This window comes from Prionailurus bengalensis, chromosome D1 (genome assembly GCF_016509475.1).
Source record: "Prionailurus bengalensis isolate Pbe53 chromosome D1, Fcat_Pben_1.1_paternal_pri, whole genome shotgun sequence".
NCBI classification, from domain to species: domain Eukaryota; kingdom Metazoa; phylum Chordata; class Mammalia; order Carnivora; family Felidae; genus Prionailurus; species Prionailurus bengalensis.
Genome location: NC_057346.1, coordinates 108,550,381 through 108,575,610, shown reverse-complemented (window position 1 = coordinate 108,575,610; position 25,230 = coordinate 108,550,381). Strand labels below are relative to the sequence as shown.

The 25,230-nt window shown below is 59.0% G+C and overlaps 1 protein-coding gene across 1 annotated transcript; it reads left to right on the top strand.

Moving 5' to 3' along the window:
- The first annotated feature begins 243 nt into the window (after positions 1-243).
- On the top strand, positions 244-23,648 carry EHD1 (EH domain containing 1). Its single transcript, XM_043581631.1, has 6 exons — positions 244-355; positions 1,564-1,990; positions 5,872-5,969; positions 18,077-18,489; positions 20,942-21,106; positions 21,559-23,648. Exons 1-6 carry the CDS (start codon positions 328-330, stop codon positions 22,081-22,083), a joined length of 1,656 nt encoding a protein of 551 aa, XP_043437566.1. The 5' UTR covers positions 244-327; the 3' UTR covers positions 22,084-23,648.
- The last annotated feature ends 1,582 nt before the right edge of the window (positions 23,649-25,230 follow it).

Genomic DNA, 25,230 nt, shown 5'->3' with positions numbered 1-25,230 from the left:
CTTCTCAGATCTGAGTTCCTGCCTCCACCCTTTTACACCGCCAGCCTGCTTTCTTCCCGGATACAGGCACCTGGCCCTCCGGGCTCCCACATCTCCCAGAAGCCGGAAAGTCGGACATGAGGCTTTCGGGGTCTTAGGTGCATTTCAGATCCAGCTAGGAACTTCTCACCACCACCTCACCCCCGACCCCCTCCTACACTCTGGTATCCTCATTCTGGTTATGTAACAATCAGCCCCCCAAGTTCTGACATCACCCACTGAACATTCTCACCGGCCTGGCCAGCCAGGGCCAGGGGCCTATACGTGGCAGGGAACGATGGCGGGGGAATGAGCCTAATGGAACAGCCAGGAACTGGTAAGGGGATGGGGCACAGATCAGAGTAAAAGCCGGTTAACTGGTGGTGACCCTAAGAGGAAAGCAGAAGTATTTGGGTTTTTTAATTCCCCCTAGGTTCCCACAAGATTTCATTGTTGCCCCACATTTCCCCTCCACCCCACATAGGGAATTTCCGATTTCACTTCCTCAAAACTCAAGCGGCCAAAGGGCCTCAACTTCCTTTGTACCCCTTCCCAACCTCCCACAGATGCAGCCCCTTCAGAGAGGCCATCTCTTCTTCCCGAGTGTGTCCTGTGTCCTCCGCTGCTGTGTCCATCTTACAATTCCCCGCCCCACTGGCCTGAGGGCAGCTCAGGCCTCCTGCTGCTGGTCGCTTTTTTCCCCAGGGGCGTCTTGCTCCCTCCCCAGTTTTCTTTCCCCAGGCACCACCCGCCTTGGACGTTCTACTCCCTCAGCCTCGTCTACTCCCTCTTCCCTCTCTCCCCCTCTCCCCAAAGCAGACGGAGAAGAGGGGTAGGAAGTAGCATCAGGGAAGCAGGGGCGAGGAGGAGGCAAGGAAGGCCTGTTCGGACTGGAGCGAGGCCCCCGGGGTCCGCCGGTACTTCCGGGGACTCTGAGCCAGTGGGGGCGGGAGGACCGTTCGTGGGGGAAGCGCGGGTGCGGCGCGCAGCCAGAGAGCCCGGTGTCTAACTGGGCGTCTCGAGGGTGCTGGAAGGCACGCAGATTCCCCGACGTCTTCGCGCGCGACCCCGGCTCCCCGGCTTCCCAACCGCAGCACGTCCGCGAGCGGCCCCAAGGAGGGCGGGGCGGTGGGTGAGAAACAGGTGCGGTTGCCACGGCACCCGGGCCAGGGGCGGGGAGCGGAGCGAGCGGCGCTCGCGATATTTGGAGTCGGCCAATGGGAGCCGGGGGAGGGGAGGACGTGGCGCGGGGTTCGCGGGCGGAGCTTCTTCCTCCCCCGCCCAGTTCCCCGCGGCCTGTCGCGGCGGCGGCGGCGGCGGCGGCGGCGGCGGCGGCGCGCGCCCGAACGCCGGGCCCGGCCCTATAAAGGCCGCACGGCTAGGAGCGCGCGCCACTGCGCAGAGGGCGCTCAGCGGGCCGAGCTGTGCGCCTGCGCAGTACGGGCCGTTCCCCGCCCCCTGCCCCGCCGCCCCTCAGCCGGCCGGCCGGGCCCCGCCTCGGCTCTGCGCCCTCGCCGCGCTCTCAGCCGCCGCTCTGCCCCGCAGCAGCCAGCCCCGTCCCCGGCAGCATGTTCAGCTGGGTCAGCAAGGATGCCCGCCGCAAGAAGGAGCCGGAGCTCTTCCAGACGGTGTCCGAGGGGCTGCGGCAGCTGTACGCGCAGAAGCTGCTGCCCCTGGAGGAGCACTACCGCTTCCACGAGTTCCACTCGCCCGCGCTGGAGGACGCTGACTTCGACAACAAGCCCATGGTGCTCCTTGTGGGCCAGTACAGCACGGGCAAGACCACCTTCATCCGGCACCTGATCGAGCAGGACTTTCCGGGAATGCGCATCGGGCCCGAGCCCACCACCGACTCTTTCATCGCAGTCATGCACGGCCCCACCGAGGGCGTGGTGCCGGGCAACGCGCTCGTCGTCGACCCGCGGCGCCCCTTCCGCAAGCTCAACGCCTTCGGCAACGCCTTCCTCAACAGGTAGCCGCCCCTTGCCCCCGGGGCGCGTAGGGGGGACCCCCGATGCCGCACTCGGGTCCTGACCCTATCGCGGCCGCTGCCCACCCCCACCCCCCGTTGTCCTTTGTCTCCGAGGCCCCAGCGAGCCCCTCGGCGACCACTCCCTGGGACAAGGGCCCCTGCCTCTTCGCACCAAAAACTCACCCAGAGGTCTGGGAGCGGGTGTCGCCGCCACCGCCCCCCCCCTCGCTTGTGTCACACCCCCCCCCATAATTTTCCAGATTATCAGTTTAACCCCCAAACCTTCCTGCCGATCCTAGCCCTGCTTCCCTCAGAACCGCGATCCGCGTTGAGAAAGTGAGAGATTCTGTCTCCACCTCTCCACAAAGTAGTCCTTTCCCCAGACTGGGTGCGTGTAATTCATTCATACCGGCCCCTTTCTCCCTCCCTTTCTCCAAAGGTCTGTTTCTTAAGCGTCCTGGAAAAACATGTGGAACTTGTAGTCATTCCCTTTGCTGGTGTGCTGTGCCTCCCCTGGGACCAGTGGTTTCATGTGGGAGGGACAAGGAGGATCTCCTGTGGCCTGCTGAGTTTGGGGCAGCCCACGAGGTAGCGGACAGATGGGGTGTGAACACTTCTCTTCAGGTAGGGGGCAGGCGCAGCTCTAAACTGTGCTGCTTTAGGAGTTTCAGGAAGCAGCCTCAGGCTGTGGCACTGGGAGTCCTGGAAGGAGATCGGGGCCCTGAATCCCTCCCTAGGACATTCCTTAACCTTCTTGAGCCTCAGTTTCCCCGGTTAAATGGGTGAAATCTGCCTCCTGGTGATCAGGGTTATCCTCCAAGAGACTAACCCTCACGATGCTGGGCACGAAACCCATTGGCCCTTGTTCTAAGGAGTGCGACAGCCAGGTTCACACTTCTGTAAAGGAATTCAAAGGCGCTAGTCCGTGATTCTAAAGTCCCTCTCCCCGTGCTTGCTTATACTAAATTTCCTCTCCCCACCCCTATCCCCAGAGACATACCGGAGGACTTGACAGATTTGCCTTTTCTGCCACCCCCACCCCCCATTCAAGGAGTGACTCCACATGCCTTTCAAAGTCTGGGTCCTGGGAAGAGCCTAGGAAAGAATCCTTGACTCGTGCCTTCCAGGTCTCCGCCCTGTATGATCACATTCCTTTCCAGACACTGTCCAGCCACACAGGGTGAACCAGCTTGCTCCTGATCCGAGCCAGTGGCCAGCCTACTTCTGTGCACAGAGCTGACCTTTAATAGAAAAGACAGGCAGGCTTCTGTTGTATTATTTTGTCCCTTTCAGGCGTTTTAAGCCTGTCCTGTTTGGTGGTTGATGGCGTTCGTGTGTCAAGGGCCAGGGCTAAGTAAAGCCCTTCATGTGAGAGGCGTGGCCCTCTTAGCCGTGAGCCCTCCTCCGGTATTACACCAGTGTTTTGGAATTACTGTGCCTGTAGATAGGCAATTAGCCCAGACTGTTAGCCGGTGGGTGCCATAGGGTCTTGTGGAAAGTTTGGCTGCTGTGCTGGAAATTTCGAGCATTATTAGGTCTTGACTTTCACGCTGAACTTTGGGAAGCTAGAACGGAGGGTAGCTACACCTACTTCTGTCTTTGCGTCTCCACTTCCGACTGTGAGAGCAGACCGTTTTTTGCAAGGATGTGACCTGTGTTCTGAATTTGGAGACCTAAAGTGTCAGAGTTGGAAGGGATCGTAGACATCATCTAGGCACCCCGCACCTCGGTGGTTCAGGAAAGCCTGGCTCAGAGGGCTCTGCTGACTTGTCAGGCTCACCAGAGCAGCGCTGACGGGCCTTCATGCAGCCAGTTACCACCTGCCGCTGCTTCTGCCTGAAAAAAAGAGCAGTTCGGGGGTGCCGGGTCCAAGGCAGGCACTCTGATGATGTTGGTGCCGTGTGTGTGTGTGTATATGTGTGTGTATTTTTTTTAAGTAGGCTCCACGCCCAACGTAGGGCTTGAACTCACAACCCTGAGATCAAGAGTCCTGTGCTCTACCGACTGAGCCAGCCAGGCACCCCTCAGTTCCTTCTTGCCACTCTCCAGAGGGTTCTCGATCACTGCCCAAAGGAGCCTTATCAGCCAAGGGTCAAGTGGCATGGGTTTGCACTTGAGCTGGGGCCCCAAGCTGTATCAGCCCATGGAGCACACCAAGTGCTACCCGGCTAGCCAGAGCGCACAAAGGGGGCTCTTCTCTGCCCGCCTGACACGGCCTCTCTTGGCACACTTCAACAGACGCATTGAGGAGCTCTTGGGAGTCAGTTAAGCATCCGACTCTTGATATTGGCTCAGGTCACGATCCTGGGGTCGTGGGATCGAGCCCCGTGTTGGGCTCTGCGCTGGCTGTGGATGGAGACTGCTTGAGATTCTCTCTGTCTCTGCCCCTCTCCCCTGCTCTCTTTCTCTGTCTAAATTAAAAGGGAGAGAGAGAGACCCCGTTGAGTCATGAACTTGACTTTCTGGCCTTTTACCGTAAGTGGCCGCTCTAAGAGTAGAATCCGATGGAGCCGACCAAGTCAGGGTGCCGTCAGGATGTCCTAAGAGCATCCTGTGAGGACTCAGTTGTGTAACCGGTACCACCCACTTAGAGTGTGAGATGAACTCGGTGCGTCCTTGTTGGTGAAAAATGCATGTTGCGTGTGCCCCGTGCACCGCCTGCTCCCCGGGCCCTGCAGGGCGTCTTATTCCTGTGTCTCTCACACGTGAGCTTGCTCCACAGTCTCATTTACGAGGCGTTTTTAGGTCTGTAACTTCTCGGAGCCGGTTCTGCTTCAGATTCTTTTAATCTGGGCTCCTCTCAGTGACGCCCTTCCCTAGCAGGGTCCGAGTCTGGCCTGCAGTTACTTCCGGCACCCCGGCTCCGTTGCCGGCACTGGTGAGGACGAGGTCCAAGGTCTGCGGGTCAGCTGATGTGGCTCCGTTGTGCTTGCGGGCGGCACCTCTCCCCTTGGCCAGCTGCCCTTAGCCCGGCCACTGGTCACTTTGTCGGGGGGGTGGGGGGTTGGGGCCGATAGGAGAACCTTATCAGCTCAGATTCCTCCTCACTGTGGGCAAGGCAGCTTTTTAAGCCTGTGTCCTACAGACAAAGGGTCAGTATTTTCTTTGCTCACAGTATCTTTTTCAGAGAAGCGGCTGTGTCCGGCAAAGAATCTCTGTGATCAGTTGGGACAGCCCCTTGCTGTTCTGGGCTGTTCTAAGCTCAGTGGGAATTCAGGCACACACACACACACAGCTAAGCCCTGGCTCATGGGCTGTCATCCTGTCTGTGGCTTCGTTCATTCTTCCTGGGCCTGCTGTGGCTTTCAGAGAACTGCGAACCGTGTTTGTGCTTCCCTGCCCTACCCCCCCCCCCCCCACCAACCCCCCGGCTCCAGCCCATGTGTCCCCCAGCTGTTACCCGCCTCCCACGGCTATCCCTTCACCCAGGCAGCTGGGCCCAGCAGCAGTAAGAAAGCCTCTCGCTGCCTTCGGTATATATGGAAATTCGGCCAAGTGGTTGAACATTTTAATACAGAATTCCAGGGTCCCAGGGTCCCCTTCTGTTTCCCTTCTGGACTTGAATGGCGACCCAGGCTCGTGCACTTTTCATACCGTGTCAGCAACTTGAAAGCTGAACTCCTAAACCCTGGGGACAAAGCTCGCGTGGGGAAAGTGCTGATGTAGGCCAGTCTGAGCCTCTGGTTGGATTCCCAGTTAAGAGAATGAGCTGTCCCATGGCCACCCCTGGAAACCAAGAGTGTAGAAAACCTTGACATTCTTTGCTTCTGGAAAGGAGGGCAGAGGTGGAGAGGAAGGGGTACGGGATGCCCCACTGTCACATCTAGAGCACCAGTGACCGAGTCTTGACGTCTCTCTTCTGGGCTCTTGCTCTCGTGCAGGTTCATGTGCGCGCAGCTGCCCAACCCAGTCCTGGACAGCATAAGCATCATCGACACTCCCGGGATCCTGTCTGGAGAGAAACAGCGCATCAGCAGAGGTAAACAGCCTCCGACACGGCCCGGGGCACCTTCCGTCTGATGTCCGCCGCGTGGACCAGATGCTGCCCTCCAGGTCTCTCCCGGCCCAGGCGGGGACCCTTCTGTATCAGCCCCGTGTCCTCATAGTGCACTGAGCCCAGAGTGGTCAGGAGCTGCTCTCTCCCCTGGCTGCCTCTGCCCAGATCACTAAGAGCTGTCTGGGGCAGAGCACAGCCAATCTCGCGTGACTTTCATGCTTCCCAACCCCTGGGGCATCTGGAAAAGAGGGCAGGTTTACGAGAAGGCACCTCGGGCTGGCTGCGAGGTCACAGGAAGTCACTCCGGGTCCGGGCTCCAGGTACCTCGGCCAGCACAGCCGTTCTGAACGGGCCCCTGGTCCCCCTGGGGCTCACTCACTTCAGTTTATGTTTAAAAGCTTTGCTTCCAACACCATAGGAATTCCTGGCAAGCCCAGCAGGTCTGTGAGAGAACAGTTGACATGAACAAGTGAGCCCAAAGGAGAAGCTGCAGGAGTTTGTTAAATATTTGTTTCGGGGGTTAGTGGCAACGTGTTTAAGTTTGCTTCAGTGTTAAATCAGCAGCCTCCCTGCGCGCGCGCAGTGGGCGGTTTCCGTGCCGGGTGGTGGTAGTGTTAGCGTGTCGGGCCCCTAGTCGTGCAGACTCCTGACTCGATCTTGCCGCGCTCTTCTGAAGATCCGGTTCAGGATGAGCCTGAACCGCGTTGTGTTTCTGCTGCTGTTCCTTTTTTCGAACGGGAAGGGGGCCGCTGTCTGCCCGGAGCGTGAGGGCAGGCTAGGAGTGGGGCCTACAGCTACAAATGTGCGAATGAAGTAAGATCAAACTCAGGGGGTTGAAGACAAGTGACCAGATTTGTTTACCGTTAACTTGCAAATCTTTCCTGTACCCCTTTCCCTCTGGGCGGCCCAGCCTTGGCAAGCTTTGCCTTTGAAGCCAGCAGCCTGACATTCGGGGGATTTTTTGTGGCTGCTGTGGCTCTGAGGAGGTGGGAGCCCTGTTCTTGGTCCTGAGAAACCTTGCTTCTCTTTTTTTCCAGGCTGTGGGCCCCGGCCGAAAAGGGCTTACATCTTGAAGCTGCCCTGATTCTATCTCTCAGTCTGATTTCAGCTTTCAGGTTCTGCACCCTGATGACAAGGACACTCCTAGGAGTTGAAGGGGGCCGCTTTGGGACCCCTTCTAAAAAGGAGAGGGCTAGGGGCACCTGGCTGGCTCAGAGGAACGTGCGACTCTTCATCTCAGGGTTCTGAGTTCGAGCCCCACGTTGGGTGTAGAGATAAAATAAATATTTAAAACAAATAAAAAGACGAGGGCTAGTTTTCCCTCTCTTGCTGCTGTTGTTTCAACCTGGTTGTAAGAAAATACCTGATAAGCATGCAAGAGAAAGACCAGACAAGGGGGAATTTATTCTGTGTTCACTTCCAGGCCTGAGTTCTCCTGGAGGGACTTTTCTTTGAGGCTCTGTCGTGTTATCTTTTTTTTTTTTTTTTTTTTAGTTTTTTTAATGTTTATTTATTTTTGAGAGACAGAGAGAGAGTGTGTGAGCAGGGGAGGGGCAGAGAGAGAGAGAGAGAGAGAGAGAGAGAGAGACACACACAGAATCAGAAGCAGGCTCCAGGATGTCAGCACAGAGCCCAACGTGGAGCTCGAACTCACAAACCGTGAGATCATGACCTGAGCCGAAGTCAGACACCTAACCGACCGAGCCACCCAGGCGCTCCTGTCGTGTTACCTTTTTAATGACCTTGAAGAGTAGGTAGACTGGGGGCCATCGGATAGAGAACTAAGGCGCCTCTGGGCGGCCACCTCCCCGCCGCAGAGGTCAGCTGATGCATACACATCTTCGGATGGGGACAGTAGCTGACAAACACCGGCTTACCTTCTCAGCAGTCTGTGCTCACTTACGGCCTTCAGAGCTCGGAGTTAAGGTATTCGAGGGAAAGGGCTCGTGACCCTCGTTGTCTTGTAAAAGGGATCCCAGATACCACTGCTTGCTTGCTTGCCTGCTTTCTTTCTTTTTTTTAACGTGTATTTATTTATTTTGAGAGGGAGAGAGAGAACACACCTGCACGCGAGAGTGCGTGGGGGGAGGGGCAGAGAGAGGTGAGAGAGAACCCCAAGCAGGCTCCTCGCTGTCCGTGCAGAACCCGGCTTGGGGCTCGATCCTACTACGAACCACGAGATCATGACCTGAGCTGAAACCCAGTCGGGCGCTTAACTAACTGAGCCACCCGGGCGCCCTGACAGACATCACTGTTTTCCAGCAGTGCCGTGAGGTTCCCCTGCTTGGGAAGAGTGTCTTTGACACGTCAGCCTGCGTCCTTAGAGCTCGGCAGGCGACAGGTTGGGAGGATATGTCTTGCAGCATTGGGCGCCCTGGCCCCGTCTGCTGGGATGTTTCCCTCCCCTGCCTCCTTTCTCTCCTTTCTCTGTCAGCGGTATCCAGACGTGCCCTCTCTGGGACAGGCGCCGCTGTGCCTCCGCGTGCTCTCCAGTTCGCGGATCGGCAGGCATAGGGTACACTCTGGGGGCCAGGGGAGGATGCGGGGTGCGAGGCAGTCCCCGCCCTCAAGTTGCCCGTGCAGGTGGCGGGTGCTTGGAGGAGGAGGAGGCCAGCCAGAGACACCAGGGCTCGCCCCTGCTTGTCTGCTGCCGCTCCAGGTGGGAGATGTGGCCCCTTTCTGTCCTGGGGCAGCCACAGAGGGCCTCCCCCCCACCCCACCACGGCCAGGAAGGAGGAGTGGGCCTTAAAGAGAAGCGCGTTGCTGGGGCGCCTGGGTGGCTCAGTCGGTTGACCGTCCGACTTCGGCTCGGGTCGCGATCTCACAGTTCCTCAGTTCAAGCCCCACATCAGGCTTTGTGCTGATAGCGTGGAGCCCGCCTCAGAGTCTCTGTCTCCCTCTCTCTGTGCCCGTCCCTGCCAGTGCGTGTGCACGCGCGCTCTCTTTCCCTGCCTCTCAAAGATAAATAAACGTCGCAAAAAACTTAAAAAAAAAAAAAAAAAAAAGAAGTGCTCTGATTGGAGGAGGGCTTCTTCCTGTGAAAGTTTCTTTCCCTCCGTGCCCTTAGATATCTTGTTTTTTGGGGTTTTTTTTTTTAATGTTTTTATTTATTTTTGAGACACAGAGCACGAGCAGGGAGGGGCAGAGCGAGAGGGAGCCACAGAATCCGAAGCAGGCTCCAGGCTCTGAGCTGTCGGCCCAGAGCCCGACGCGGGGCTCGAACTCACAGACTGTGAGATCACGACCTGAGCTGAAGTCGGACGCTTAACCGACTGAGCCACCCAGGCGCCTCCTAGATACCTTGGTTTAAAGTGTTTTACTGAAAGTTACCAAGTTGGCATTTGCTGTGCAACATATTTGGTGTCAGTGTTTTATTAGCCGGAGGGAGACCAGCGGGCAGTACCTCTCAGATGTGCTGGCCGTGGTCTTCACGGGAGGTGACCACTCGCTAGACGGGGAAGGAGCGGCCTTCTTCTCGGAGGCCCCACCCATCAGTCACTGCAAAGGGCCCGTGTTGCTCTGTCCAGCAGAGGAAGTCAGAGTAGGGCAGTGCAGTTCCCCGGCCGGTGGCCTGTCTGTTCCCTTTGCTGACGGCACGGAAAGCAGGTGTTTCCCTCCCAGAAAGATCGGGCCACCAGAAAACATGGGTCCTGGGCAAACAGCACGCGTTCCTGTGTCCCGCCGACCTGGTTCCCTGGAAACAGAAGGTTCTTCTGGACGTTGCACGTGTATTAGAGTTGCTACTTACATTTACTTCCATTTCCCACCCTATCTGCCCGGCCCCTCTGGACTTCTTCCCCCTTTCCCCGTGGTGCCTAACGTGTGCAGGAAGTACTGCCTGGAAAGATAACGTAGGGCCCGTGCAGGCCCAAAACAAGGTACAGGCCAGGCTCTGCAAGAGCCCCCTGAGAATTACCACAGGAAGGAGAAGGGGCCCCGCGGGGGTCTCGGGCTACGTTTCCTCGCTGTGCTAGTCTGACCGCCTTTAAAGATTACGTTCTCCTGTGTCAGCAGGGAAAGTGGCCTGTGGGGACAGCATTCGGTCTTTAGTGCTGTGTGACTGATAAAAGGGCATTCCAAAGGGCACCCGGGGCCCGGTGGGGCTGGCGCCCTTGGCTCCCAGGCTGCTGCCCGCCTGCACTGTCACGAGCTGGAGCAGGGTTTTCCCACGGCAGGCCCTGGTGGGCAGCGGTGGGGAGCACACTCAGGTGGAGGCCCCGGCCTGGGAGTCAGGGGCCCGGCCAGGGCACCCCCTGCCCTTGTCACCACGCGGCTGAGAGCTGGCCGCAACTTTTGCGCCTGTGAGTCGCGTCAGCAGGGAAGTGTTCCTTGAACTTGGGTTAGGAGAACACCGCCTGGCCGGCCTCGTGCCTGGCTTTCTGTCACACGGACCCGCTCCCCTGAGTTATCACACAGCTGCATTGGGGAGGACACTGCTGCTCTGCAGATGAGGAGACAGAGGCTCGGGAAGTTTACGTCGTTGGTGCAAGACGACACGGGCTGGCCTGTGCCCACGGGCCCCGCAGAAGCTGTGGCCACACCAGCCGGGGCTGAGAGCAGACGCTTTGCCGCCAAGGAGCGCCCACAGCTCAGATCGGGCAAGTCTTTGACCCTGTTGGGTCGTGACCGTGCAGGGGCTTCTGAGCTCTCCTGACACACGCAGGGGCCACCTTCCGTTTCTCTCCTGGCCTGAAATCAGACTCTGAGTCCACAAATGGACCTGAGGTCCAGGGCTTGGACCAACAACGCTGGGATCTTCTTTTCCCTGTTCTCTGCCTCCAGCCAGCGACGGTCCCCCAGAGCATCTGTGGGTGAGGACTAGGACGCCTGGCCGAGGCTGGCTGGTGCCCTAGCTTCTCACTTGCCCTCCTGCTGACTGCTCCTGGTTCCCAGGCTCCATCCAAGCCTGGAGGCCATCCCAGTAGGCAGGTAGGGCCTCCCAGGCCCAGACCCGGAGTCCTCTGACTCAGAGGTGGGGCCGCGCTGTGGCCCTCCCTTCCCGCTGACCCTTGTGCTGATTGCCTCCTGAGGTGCCCCACCTAAAAGCCCTCCGGGTCGGGGTTTTCTGCAGCCCAGAGCATGCTCTGTGAGGTTGCCTGAAAGCCTTGGGCAAGGCCAAGTGCTGCACCCCTCCTGGCTTCCCAGCACCCACGGTTCAGATAAGACCGAACGTTTAGGCCCCAGCTCAGTACTCTAGGAGCTGGGGGCCCTAGGGAGTTGCAGCGACCCCTGGGAGCCAAGTCAATAAAACAGGAACAGCAACATCAGCCTCCTTGTTGATAAATACAGGCATCTATACGTGTTAACCTCTTGCCCTCGTCCCTGGTGCACAGTTACATGTTCAGCAAATGTCAGCTAATTAAAAACAGACACCAAAAAATCCAGGGATTCCCAGACTTTGCTTAGACCTTTTCCTGAATAACCTCCCGAGGAGGCCAGAGGATGGGGAAGTACTGACTCAGCTGGAGTTTCCCTTCAGCTTCCAGGACCTTCTCAGGGCCCCTGGCCTCCTCCAAGCCTCACTCTCACCACTGTCCCCCCCCCCCCCCCGCTGTTCCCCCACCTGTGGTCCCCTGGACAGCTTTGGGACGAGCCTTTGTCCGGAATGCCGCCGCTCCGCCGAGGGGCGTGGGCCGCTGTGCCCGGAGGAGCGGTACCAGCCCGTGCTGGCGCCCGGCACCTGCTTGTTCCAAGGCTGCGAGCCGGCACCCGGCTTTGTAGCAGCTGGCCCGAGCGCCTGCAAATGTTCCGCTTATATTTGGTGGCATAAGGCATTCTTTTGCGCGTTAGAAGTGGTCGTTGCCTACACACCCGTCGGAACCTGAGCTTCTGGAGCCCAAAATACGATTCCCGTGAGTAAATGATAGCAAACGTTTACCAAGTGCTTACAGTGTGCCGGGCGCTCCCCTGCTGCCCACAGCAGCCCTGTGAGTTAGAAACTTCCATCTTCACGTCACAGAAGAAGAAACTGAGGCTCGCAGAGGGTCCGTGGCCTGATGGGGTCACAAGGACTCCGGATTCCAACGCGGGCCCGATTCCAGAGTCCATCTGTCCTTCCCCTTCCCCACCCTCTGCTCATTTGCTTGAGTCCCCGTCAGATTTATGGAGGTCTTCACCCTGGTTAGACGTACAGCTGCGTGAAGCTGTTATGCAACCGCCACGACCAAGATCTGGTCTTTCCGTCCACCCGGAAAGCTCCCTGGAGTCGCTCCCCGCCCTCACAACCCACTGGCGTGACCCTCGTCCCTAAAGTCTTGCCTTTTCTAGAACGTCACGTAAAAGTCTTCTGTGTCTGTCTTCCTTTACTGAGCAGGTGCTTTGGGGATTCGTTACGTATTTGAGAGCATCGGCTGACTGTTCCCTTTTGTCATTGCCGTTCCTACCCTGTCGCATGTGTGTGCCCTCCTTTCTTACCCGTTCACCTGCTGAGGGGCCTACAGGTCTCCAGTTTGGGGCAGTTTTGAACAAAGTTGCTGCGGACATTTGCACACAGCAAATGGTTGCTGAGCAACCCCGGGAAAGCCCTTCCCTGAAGAGTGCCCGCTTGCAGAAGTGTGCCACCCAGTCCTCTCTCAGCGCCTTACCCTCCGCCTTGCCCCTCTGTGCCCCTCTTCTGGGCCCAGCACCAGCTGGAAGCGTGCGTGGTGGGAGCTATGGCAAGAAATACCGAGGCCCACGCGGCTTGAATGGCAGGAAACAGACGTCGATTGCAGACAAACCCTCTATTGTTGATGTTCTAGAAACTTGGAATGTATGAAGTAGCTTTTCCCCCAGCTGCTGGAACTACCTGTGTTTGGAGGGTGCCAGGACAGGGCGAGGACCTGTCACGGTTTTCCCTCCTCCGCCTCGGTGCCCATGGCGGGGAGCGGGACTCTCCTCGGGAGGTCAGACCTGGTGAGGAGGCCTGGTGGGAACAGAGCTGGGACGGGAGGCACGTTTGGGCCTCCTGTCCACTGGCCTGCGCCGTGGCTTCCCCGAGACCCAGCCCAGCCCTCAGCCTGGTCACCCTAAGCGAACACACGACTCTTCTGCCTCCCCCCTGCCTCCACCCCCGCGACTGTGTGCACACGTGTGCTAAGCTTCACCGACGCTAACCGTCTTCGGTGCACAGTTCAGTGGCCCCAAGCAGATCCGTGTTGTTGTGTGACCTTCACCACCTTTCAGAACCTTTTCATCTTCCAGACAGAAGCTGTATCCCCATTAACCACTAATTCTCCGTCGCCCCTCCCCCCTGTTCTACCTACTGTCCCTATGGATTTGACTACAGGTACTTCTTAAGAGTAGAGACATACAGTATTGGTCCTTTTGTGCCTGGCTTGTTCTATAATGTTTCCAGAGTTCCAGAACTTTCTGCACTGGAGCTTGTCCCCTATCAGAGACGGCACTGGCTTTTCCTCACGCTGTGGGGTCAGCCTTTCCTTTCCAGCTCACCACCTTGGACCACGCTGTCTGTCCTTCATAGGGACACTGGTGTCCGCACGCTCAGTCTTAGCCCCACCTGAGGCAGACGAAGTGTCCCTGTCTCCTTGGGTGGGGGTGTACTTGTCTCTGGCACCAAGCACGCCTTGAACTCCCACTTTCCTTGAGGAAATGCTGTGCATTGGGCTGTCTGATGGCTGACAGCCATCTTGTCACTGATCTCGTCACTTACCCTGTCACTGAGACTGATCTCTAATGTGTCCCAAAGCCCGAAGGCTCACTGTCTTGGGCGAGGGTGGGGGCGTGGGCACGCTGGTCCCTGTGCTTGTCGCCTGGGGCCTAGCTCTAGACCAAGTGGTGTCCGTGGCCACCTTGCTGGGTGCATGGACTTGAGTGATGCTTTGGTGCTGCTGCTGTGGGTGTAGCCCTTGGTGCCTTTTGCGACAGCATCTCTCAGGCTGAGTGAGGGTTTGGTGGACAACTGGGTGCCGGGCAGGCCCGGCGGTGGCTGCAGCCACGTCGTTGCGCACGGTCATACACCTGCGATGACCTCACATGAGCCCGAGTGACCCTTTTCATGACCTGTGGATGTATTTGGCCAGCCACCGTGTCTCCCTCACCAAAAGTGTGAGCATTTTTCATAATAAACAGGAAATTTCATTCACCTGCAAAAAAAAAAAAAAAAAAAGGACTTAGCTCTGCTGGCTCCAGCTCGAGGTGTTGGCGAGTAACTGGGTTTCTGGGGGGGGGGGGGGGGCAGTGGGGGGCACTTGGGGCTCTCGGACCGGCGGCAGTGACTCCGGCCACAATTCAGAAGGGGCTCCTCCTCTCCGTCTTTCCCCGTTGTCTTGGGCCCCCCACCATCGGGGGAGGGGGGCGTGGGGCCACATTGGGTGGAGTCTGGGGGTGAGCTCAGCTCCCCGTGCGCCGTCCTGACTCCCGGGCCAAAGCTAACTTGGGCTGGAGCCCAGCCCATCGGGGCGCCCCTGTTCCCAGTACCTCGCTCCTGGCACCGCTGCCTCCCCAGCTGTGTGAATCTGCAGTCATCCAATCTGTGATGGCCTGAGGACGGGCGGTTTGAAGTGGGGCCTCGTTTCTGCTGGGAGGGAGCCACCATTCAGTCCTGAGTCATTGCTTTCCCAGCGCTGGCCTGCTGTTCCCAGAGTGGGCCATAAAAGGCGGTGGCTTTGCGGCCCAGGCAGGCGCCGCGGCCTCCCTGCCGCTTCCCTGGCCTGCTCCTCAGCCTTCCTTTTCTAGTTTTCTGCCGATGAGTTTTCTCTCCGGGTGTCCCGTCCCATGGCTCCCGGAGCCAGCCGTGCGGTGGCGGGGGGCCCCGTCCTCTGGAACCAGCAGCCTGGGATGCTGGCTGGCAGCTGGCACGGGAGTGACCCAGCACCCTCTCCACGCCTCTCCTGCTCTGAGCACAGAGAATCAGTGGTCTGGCGCTTTCCCACCATCTGCACTGGCCTCGGGAGGGCTGATGACCGCCGTGCCCAGGCTCAAGTTCAGACTCCCAGGGGCTTTACTGTCCCCCTCCCCCCACCGGCTTCACCTTACCCCCATGATACTAGAAACTTCAGCCGGTCGAGAGGCTGCTTCTGATCAGAGCGTCCTGTCTCCCTGGTGTGCAGGGGCAGGAACAGATGCATGTTGCTGCCATGCTGAGTCGACAGAATGTGCGGTTTTCCTTAAGTTTTGATGTCTTACCCCAAGGGTGAAAGCTGGCTTCTGGCTTCAGAGCCAGGTTCGTCTCCGTTCCTGACTCGTGATGCCGTCCTAGGCCACTCGGCCCCTCCTGCCAGTGGGGCCTGTGCCAGGAGCCCCGCGTGTTATCCCTTCTGGTCCTCCCTATGACCATAGGAGGAGGAATTGTTTTCTGAATTTCACAGAGGAAACAGTTGTAACAGAAAAGTTAAGAGCTTTGGGTCACAGGGGCGCCTAGGTGGCTCAGAGGGTTAAGCGTCTGATTTCAGCTCAGGTCATGATCTCGCGGTCCATGGGTTCGAGCCCTGCGTCAGGCTCTGTGCTGACAGCTCAGAGCCTGGAGCCTGTTTCGGATTCTGTGTCTCCCTCTCTCTCTCTGACCCTCCCCCGTTCATGCTCTCTCTCTGTCTCAAAAATAAATAAAAGTTAAAAAACAAAAACAAAAACTTCAGGTCACAGAAGGGGGCGGACGAGGGGAGTTGAACACAGAGCTGTCTTTTTTTTTTGTTTGTTTTAATGTTTATTATTGAGAGAGAGAGCATGAGTGGGTTAGGGGTAGAGAGAGAGGGAGCCACAGAATCCGAAGCAGGCTCCAGGCTCTGAGCTGTCAGCACAGAGGCCGATGTGGGGCTCGACCTGACAAATCCTGAGATCAGGACCTGAGCCGAAGTCGGAGGCTTAACCGACTGAGCCACCCAGGCGCCCCCAGAGCTGTCTTATTTAAGGGCCTGTGTTCTTCCTGAGCACTGGAGTGGGGAGAGGCCTGGAACGCTGTGGCTTCGGGCACACAGACAACTCCGAGGTACACTTGAACCAGGGTGAGGTTGTGGGGGGGGGGGGATGCCTGGCGGCCAGAATGTTTATCCAGCCAAGCAACTTCACCCCTAGGCGCGCCCACAGTGTTAACTGTTTATCTTAAAGCCCTTGCAATGAGGGCCCGGTTCTGGCCTGAGTGCAGGGAGCCTCTTGGGGAGCTTGGCCATATAGACTTGTATTGGGTCTGTGAGGCTCGGCAGGATGGGAACGGCCGGATACCCCTCTGACGAACCGCCCTGAAGGTTCCTTAACCATGAGGCTGGGGAGGGCTGCCCTCCCACCTCGTGGCACTGGTGGTCACTCTGTCCTTTCCTTCTCCCCGCTCTAGAGAATGCATGTCTAAATCCCAGTTTGGTCAGAGGGTAGTGAGCGTGTTGTGCAGGGGATGCTAGAGTCAGGCTGTGAGGACAAGGAGGTTGGTTTGGGCCAGTTTCTGAGAGCAGTGTCCCGGCTGGCTCTTCCCTGTAGGAGCCGTGTACCCTCAGGAGCCTGACTGTACTCTGGGATGTATCTGGTGCTTCTTAGGAGGACCGGCCCACATTTCAGGTGGGAGGTGGCCTGTGGGTAGCGGCTGGCTGAAGAACGAGGAGAAGGAGCCCGGGGACAAGGAGGCCTGCCCAGAATCCCCCAGAGAGGAAGTGATAGTTCCGGGGCTTGGACCGAAGCTTCCCAAAGATTCTTAGGCGATTGTTTTCACGTGGTCGTCTTCCTACCTCTCCTCTCCTCTTGATTCCTAAAAGATGAGAACGAGAACTTTCACGCCTTCTGGGGGCAGTGGAAGAGGTGGAAACATTTTGAAGAGGGGGGATCGTAAAACAGGATGCAAATTAAACTGCGGTTAGACGCAAAAATCCGTTGGGTTCAGCCAGTTGTCAGACAGTTTCCGTGGAAAACAGTAGTCTAAAGCCGTCCTGAATGTTCAGTTTGCACCTCTGAACTCGAGGTGGTTGCTCCAGCTCCTTCCATCACATCTGCATCCCATTCTTCAGGAAGGGAGAAAAGGACAGAGGGCTCATACACCTCTTCATGGTCATTTCTGCCTCAAGAGAGGCTGGGGGGTGCACTCTCAAGCTGTGGGGCCCTGAAATCAGCTAAAGCCAAACAGTTCTGTTACTAAAGGAAGAGTTCCAGTTAGCAGTCTTTGCTACAGATGTCCATGTTCACCAAAGGGCTTTAACTGGATGGTGGAAAACAGCAGAGAACGGAGGGAAGAGCTACTTCATTTTAGGGAACATGGAAGACCTAAGCGAGGGGAGGCGGTGTGTGACCCGTCATAGGCTGCCGTAGAGCAGGGGCCAGCAAAGTTTTTCTGAAGGGTCAGAATTAATATTTTTGGCTTTGCAGGCCTGTGGTCTGTGGCCTGACAGCTGAACTTTGCTATTGTAGACAAAAGCCACCATAGACCGTACCGAGGAGCGTGGCTGCATTCCAATAAAACTATTTTGAGAAAGAGAGAGAGAGCAGGGGAGGGGCAGAGAGAGAGAGAATCCCAAGCAGGCTCCTCACTGTCGACACTGAGTCCGACGCAGGGCTCGATCTCACAAACTGTGAGATCATGCCCTGAGCCCAAATCAGGAGGCAGACGCTAAACCGACTGAGCCACGCAGGCGCCCCCCCCCACCCCCGCCCCGCCATAAAATTTGTATTTGCGGAACAGGTGATGGGCGAGCTGTGGTCTGCCAACCCCTGTTGCGGAGAATAAATGAGACTCCTGCAGAATGGGGGGCCTGGCGCGAGCACCGCGCGAGTAGCGGCTGCAGGTGTGGTGGCTGTTACTGTCTCTGTCGTCCCGGGGCATCCAGGTGGCAGGTGGCAGCACCCCCCCCCCCCCCAACCCGAGTCTCCGCTCTCGCTATGCCAGGCTCTCCCCCTCACTCTCGCCCCGATCTGAGCCGCTTCAGAGCTCAGGCTCTGACTTCTTTTGCATGACTTATTTGTGCTCCGGGCCAGGTGCTGCGTGGGCGAGGGTGTCACAGGGGTGGGGTGCCACACAGTGGGGGCCTGACGCCCCTGCCCTCAGGGTGCCGTGCTGGCCCCGTGAGTACACGGAAATGTAGCTGACCCCGGGCTGAGTCGGGAGGAGAGCCATCCGCGCAGCCTGGGCCTCGGTGCCCCCGCCTCACCCTGCTCTTCCCGCCTCCCCCCCGCAGGGTACGACTTCGCGGCCGTCCTGGAGTGGTTCGCCGAGCGGGTGGACCGCATCATCCTGCTCTTCGACGCCCACAAGCTGGACATCTCTGACGAGTTCTCGGAGGTCATCAAGGCCCTCAAGAACCACGAGGACAAGATCCGCGTGGTGCTGAACAAGGCCGACCAGATCGAGACCCAGCAGCTGATGCGGGTCTACGGGGCTCTCATGTGGTCCCTGGGGAAGATCATCAACACCCCCGAGGTGGTCAGGGTCTACATCGGCTCCTTCTGGTCCCACCCGCTCCTCATCCCCGACAACCGCAAGCTCTTTGAGGCCGAGGAGCAGGACCTCTTCAAAGACATCCAGTCTCTGCCCCGAAACGCCGCCCTCAGGAAGCTCAATGACCTGATCAAGCGGGCACGGCTGGCCAAGGTAAATGGGGCAGGGGCGTGGGCAGGGGGGGAGGTGGTCTGCTGCTGGAGGGGGCCCGAGGGGGCCTGGGACTGCCACTCGGGGCCCCAGGATTGGGCTGCCGTGGCTTTCGGGACACCCGAGTCCCATCCGGGCAGACCCACAGCCACACGCCTATGTTGCGCCGTGTCTGAACGAGTCCCCTCTACGCCCATGGGTGCAACCTCTTCTCAACGGAGTCTTGATGCGTGTGGACACCAGGTGGGAAGATAGCATTGTGCCAAAGGGCAGCCTGGGAACTGGAGAGCAGGTGGGGGCGCAGTCCTCGTCGGCTTCCCTCCCGGGCCTGTGGAGCGCTTAGCACACGCTGGGCGCCGGGGACACAGTGGGGACCGCCACGCACGGTCCCTGCCCTTCCGGCACTCACCAGTCATACTGCGAAAGCAGAACACGCAAAGACAAATAAAGCCCAGTTTATTTGTGTGGCCATGGGGCGTTGCAGCAGCAGGTGACCGCGAGGCCTCAGGTGGGAGCTGATGCATGAGCCGGGACAGGTGAGAGCTGGTGGAGAGATGGGGCGCAAGCCTGCGGGCCCAGGGAGAACCCGGGTGGCCTCAGCCCCCAGAGGCCTTGTGAACCGTCCCCAGTGCTCTGTGGAAACGCAGGGCCTGCCGACACCCGCCGGCGGCGTCGGAACTGCTCACGAGCCTGGGATCTCAGCGCCTGGCCAAGCCTCTCCCTGAGACCCCGGCGTGGGTGGGTCTGGGAAGCAAAGGTCAGTGCCACCAGTGGACCCTTGGGACATAGAGGGGCAGAGCGTGTCCCCTGATGTGGCATAGCAGCACGTCGTGAGCCTGCCTGGATACGTCCTGAGGCCGCGTCAGTGCCCGTGTGAGGGTCACGGATCCTTGGGGCTCAGCACTTGGCTTCGGCCCGAGCCTGTCGGTGATGGCTGCCGAGCAGGGACCCTGTGCATCACCCCCTCCCTGGAGCAGTGGCCGCGGAGGGCAGGGGGTTTTACAGCTGCCCCTGGCTCATGGAGGAATAGGAGGGTGTTCTGGGGGTGTTGGGGCTTCGGTGAAGGCGGTCCCATGGCCTGTGAAACCCTCGCCCTGGGCTCCCGACACGGTGGCTCACGGTATCCCATCTGGAGGTCCGAAGTCAGGTAGCCTGTGGGTGCTCACTATCGTAAGTAGTAAGACCTGACCCTTCATCTTTTACCACTGGTCCCTGTCTCCACCCTGGTTACCCACAGTGCTCACGGGCCCTTCTGGAGCGTGCTAGAAGTGCAGCCCTCAGGCCCTACCCGGCACGACCGAACCGTCTGCACTTGAACACCATCCCCTGGTGGTCCGTATGCACAGTAACGTGCAGGAGCCTGCTCTGGGGGATACAGGCTGCACAGTTTTCTAGATCTCTCACTTCGGGACCTTTCCCAGTGAGTGGAGTCGGTTCTGAGAAAAGGACCCGTGAGAAGACCCGCTTCACTGGCCCGCGGTCTCTCCCGTTTCCAGGCTGCGGGGAAGGGCGGCTCTGGTCTCTCCTTGTCCAGCCTCCTGTTGGCAGGGCCGCCTGTGTTCTCGCGCAGCCTCCTTCTAGGATACAACAAAGGGCAGACTCTTTGCTCATCCACAGAAATGGTGTCGTAATCACCCGGCCGACGGGCACATTGAGTCACCGTGCCCGGAAAACCCCGGGGCCTCCCATCTTGTCCCGCACCTGCGGTTTCTAGACCGTTTCCTTTTCCTGGAGTGAGTGGCTCTCTGCGCCAGGCCTGTGATAGGCGGAGCAGTGACTGCCACTCTCTTTGACAGGCCTGCTGCCCTCAGGCTGTTCTCAGCCAGGCTCTCAGCCTGGGGCAGGGCAGGGCCAGGCCACTGGAGGGGTTTTGATGGAGGAGAGCTGGCAGTCGGGAGAAGGAGGGTGAGGCCGGCTGGCTACAGCCCTTCACGGCTGGACAGTACCTGGCAAGGCAGAGGGATCCGAGGGCCAGGGCCCTGGGAGGGTTGCGGGCGTCACCAGCCCGCCGTGGGGAAGTGAAGGGTGTGCCCCTAACTGGCGAAGGTGTAAGTAAGGTATTGAGCTTAGATAAACTTCAAAACATCTGGGAAAAGCCTTAGGTGGTTTTCCTAATCCTTAGTCATTCTGAGCCATCAGGGTGGTCAACTGAGCATAACTCCAGCCATGTTGAAGTTTTGTGAACTTGACATCATCAGCCACACGTTTGCACATGCGGGATGGGATGGCAGGGCTCTGCTCGGCTTGTACGGCGTGCCCCTCATCTCTGCTGCGTGGAGGGGTGGCTGGGGGGTGCCCGGTGCCACAGAGAACACGGGCTGTGGTCTGCTTTGGGCAGCGTCCCCAGTTACAGTCCCAGCCTTCTGGGGCGGCCCCCGCGCAGGTCCCCCCCTGACAGGGTGTCCGGGAGGGTGTCCGGGACGCGCCTGACGTCCGCCCCTTCCTGTCTTTCCAGGTCCACGCCTACATCATCAGCTCCCTCAAGAAGGAGATGCCCAATGTGTTCGGTAAAGAGAGCAAGAAGAAAGAGCTGGTGAACAACCTGGGAGAGATCTACCAAAAGATCGAGCGGGAGCACCAGATCTCCCCCGGCGACTTCCCAAGCCTCCGCAAGATGCAGGTGTGGCCACCCCGCGCACCCCGCATGTACCCTCTGTGGGCGCTGGGGTGTCAGGGAGTGAGACGGTGGGGGGGGAACGCTGGGGCAGTGGTTCTGGAGGGAATGCAGCTTCTCGGGGTGGGGCCTCCCCAAATGGAAGCAGCTGAGTCAGTCAGCAGCACCCCACCCGAATCAGAAGTCGACCCGGCCGTGACACCACGAAGGGGAATGCGGTGACTCACCCTGCACGGCGAGGGGAGGGCGGCGGGCCAGGCATTCCAGCACCGTCCTCCCCACGGCCCTTCAGGGAAGGTACCTCTGGGGAGCCGAGGCCGAGGGGCTGCCAAGCGGTCGGGGCCAAGACCCGGAACCAGCTCTTTGGCGTGGGATCCCTTGCTCCCCCCACTCCGCCTGGAGTCTGCAAGGGACCTGAGCCAGCCACCCCCCACCCCCACCCCCTCTGCCTACCACAGGAGCTCCTGCAGACTCAGGACTTCAGCAAGTTCCAGGCCTTGAAACCCAAGCTGCTGGACACGGTGGACGACATGCTGGCCAACGACATCGCCCGGCTGATGGTCATGGTGCGCCAGGAGGAGTCCCTGATGCCCTCCCAGGCCGTGAAGGGCGGCGCCTTCGAAGGCACCATGAACGGGCCCTTTGGGCACGGCTACGGTGAGGGGGCCGGTGAGGGCATCGACGACGTGGAGTGGGTGGTGGGCAAGGACAAGCCCACCTACGACGAGATCTTCTACACGCTGTCGCCCGTCAACGGCAAGATCACGGGCGCCAACGCCAAGAAGGAGATGGTGAAGTCCAAGCTGCCCAATACGGTGCTGGGGAAGATCTGGAAGCTGGCCGATGTGGACAAGGACGGGCTGCTGGATGACGAGGAGTTTGCCCTGGCCAACCACCTCATCAAAGTCAAGCTGGAGGGCCACGAGCTGCCTGCCGACCTGCCCCCGCACCTGATCCCGCCCTCCAAGCGGAGGCACGAGTGACCGTGACCGCCGCGCCCGCCTGGCCAGGCAGAGACTGGGGGGAGGGGAAGGGTCACCAGGTCTCAAGGTCCATAAAGACTGAGCGATGTTTCCTCAGCTCTTGAAAAGGAAAACCATCATCTTTCTTTTAAGGCTGTTCCTGGGCCCAGCAGGGAGGCGGGTGATACTCGCATGTGAATGATGGAATTTTGTGCACAAGAACTATGGATATTTTTAATATATAACGTCAGAGGCAGCGTTCTTTCTTGCCTCCTCCGTCTGACAGCCCCGCACACAACAAGCCTCTGTCCTCTCCTGTCCCGCCGTACGGCCCGTGCCCACCCTGGCTTGCCCCCCACCCGGCAGCTGCGGGGGGGCCCCGGGGCCGTGTGCAGACAGGCGCCCCAGGATCCCAGCTTGTCGCTGAACTGAGCGCGGCTTCGCTGGGCCGGTGGCTTCCTTCCCTGTGCGGCTCCGCCCCCTCCCCGTGCTCCTGGATTAGGTTGGTTCTGGTGCCTTCTTCTTTGCCCTCCGTGGTGGCCCCCTATGCACAGGCCCTGCTCTGTGCTCTCCTGTCCCACCCCGCTCCCCCAGCTTGGCAGGCACAGAAATAAGCTGACCTACCTTTCTCGTGGGGTCCAGGGGATGAGTAGGTATGCGAGAACGTTTCCCAGAAAAACACAGAAGCCAGCTTTGTTCTGTAAAGTGACGCCTCTCATACTCGACCGAGTTTTTCAGTAACTTCCTAACCACTTGTTCAGAAGCTGTGATTTTGTCCCCTTTCCCACACTCCAAGTAGGGGCGGTCCCACCCAAGAGCCGTTGGATGTACAGAGCACACCCCGTCGGGGGCCCAAGAGCCGGCGTTGCTTGCTTCTCCCTTCCACTTGCCTGGAACATTCTGGTGTGCCTCCTCCCCCACCTTGGATGGGTGGCAGGCCCCGACGAAGCCAGCATGGCTTAGCGTTCCGGCCTGGGCCTTGCGTCCAGACAGCAGAGACCAGGGACGACCCAGCCCCTCCCCTCCTCGTGCCCGCATTCGAGGAGGCCCTCTCCTACCCTCCTTCCGTCGTCCTCCCATCGAGCAGAGGAGGGCAGCGTGTTGTCTTGGATGCCCTTAGAATAACCTCCCTCCAGGCTGAGCAGTGAGGGACCCGAGGCAGCGAGCCACCAGATCAGGTGGCCCCATCAGCTTTGCCAGCACGGCCTCGGGGGGCCTGGCCGCACTCGCGGGTGTCCCCGTCACTGGTGGGGGGCGGGGGGGGGGCAGGCTTCCCACCAGGCACTCCCCAGGTAGGTCTCAGGGACTCCTCCATCTGACCTCTTCGACCCCCCCCCCCCCCCCCCAGCCCCATGCCTCCAGTACTGCTCTCTCTGGGCCTCCGCTGGGTCTGAGTCACTGGCACTGACCTTGTCACCTGCCGCTGGCTCCGGCGCACCGTCCTGTGCAGTATCCAGTGAGGGTGGGGGCAGCCTCCCGGTCCGGAAGTCACTGTCAAGGTGCCATGGCCCATCCACACTTACTTGTGGGAAGAAAAAGCAACCGAAGGTAACTTCTTTTCTTGCATTAAAAAACATTTAATCGTGCCGAAGGTGGCTTTTGGTGCTTCGTCGTCTCTTCCCGGGGCCTGCACCCCACAGCGGCGGCTGGGACACCGGCAGGGCATCTGGAGGGCCGAGGTGCCAGCGGGGACAGATTGGCAAGCCTGACAGGGTGCAGAGGTGGTCCTTGCCCCATAGAGCGAGGCCTCTAATGGGGCTGACGACCCCCCTTTCCTTGTGTCAGGTGGGGGCTGCACGGGCAGAGTTGATTTGTGGGGGGAGGATGGAGGGGGAGAAGTCAGGGAAAGTTCTGGGGACTGAGGACGAGGCCGGCCCCCAAGGGGCTGGGGTGAAAGTGCCTGCTTTCTACGACCTTCTCCGCTCCTCCAACCGGGGCCCCTCCCTGGCCTTGGATTCTAGGCACTGGGAGGGGTCAAGGAGACAAGGGCTTACTGCGCCCCACGCTAAGCCCCGGGGTGGTTCAGAGACCGTGAAGCCCGCGCTCTGGAGACAGACCCAGCAGACACACTGGCGACAAAAGCACAATTATGAAGGGTGGGGCCGGCCAGCGTCAGACCGGGGGACTGATGGTACCGGCAGAGGGAAGGGCGACAAATCGGGAGCTGATGCGCCATGGAAGCTGGGACGTTTTAGGCGCAGTCAGGGTGGAGACAGCTCCGGGCCGGCGCATCTGTGACAAAGGCAGGACACAAACAGGTGCCCATGGGTTTTGAGGGCCAGGTTGTATGCTGCAGCTCGTGTGGCGGACGTCCTGTCTGATGGCCGGTAGCTGAGGGAGCAGGGGCTCGCCAGCCCCCCAGTTAACCGCTCAGGTTTGCCTTGACCTTCATGACCCAGTAGGTTACTATTCCCCATTTCACAGCCAGGAACTGGAGACTCAGGAGGACCGGGAAAGCAAGCATAGAGGTGTGGGACTCAAACGCAGGCTGCCCAACTCCAGAGCACGAGCTCTCGAAAGTAGCCTTTAAATGTTTATTTTGGGGTGCTTGGGGGGCTCAGTTGGTTAAGTATCCGACTTCGACTCAGGTCTTGATCTTGCAATTCGTGAGTTCGAGCCCCGCATCGGGCTCTGTGCTGACAGCTCAAAGCCTGGAGCCTGCTTTGGATTCTGTGTCTCCCTCTCTCTCTCTCTCTCTCTCTCTGCCCCTCCCCCACGTGTTATGTCTGTCTGTCTCTCTCTCTCATAAATACACATTAAAAACTAATAAAAAAAATAAAAATATTTATTTTGAGACAGAGCCCAGGGGAGAGGCAGAGAGGTGAGCGAGAATCTCAAGCAGGCTCTGCACTGTCAGCACAGAGCCCGACTCGGGGCTCGATGTCATGAACCTCACGATCTCAGATCATGACCTGAGCTGAAACCAAGAATCGGACGCTTAACCGACTGAGCCACCCAGGTACCCCCGAAAGTAGCTTTGAAAAAGGACACACCTCGCTGTGCCCCCAAGTCTGAGCTATAGACTCGTGTTTGAGAAACCCACACTGGAGGTTAAATGCTGTCACTCCAGCCCAGGGCCTTGAAGGCTCAGTCAGTTAAGCGTCCGACTCTTGATCTCTGCTCAGGTCATGATCTCACAGTTCGTGGGTTCCAGCCCCAGGTCAGGCT

Coding starts and splice junctions, on each gene's coding strand:
- EHD1 (XM_043581631.1), top strand. CDS start 328: ATGAGCCTAATGGAACAGCCAGGAACTG. Junction 5,970..18,076: donor GAAACAGCGCATCAGCAGAG/GTAAACAGCCTC, acceptor TCCCCCCCGCAG/GGTACGACTTCGCGGCCGTC. Junction 21,107..21,558: donor CAAGCCTCCGCAAGATGCAG/GTGTGGCCACCC, acceptor TGCCTACCACAG/GAGCTCCTGCAGACTCAGGA.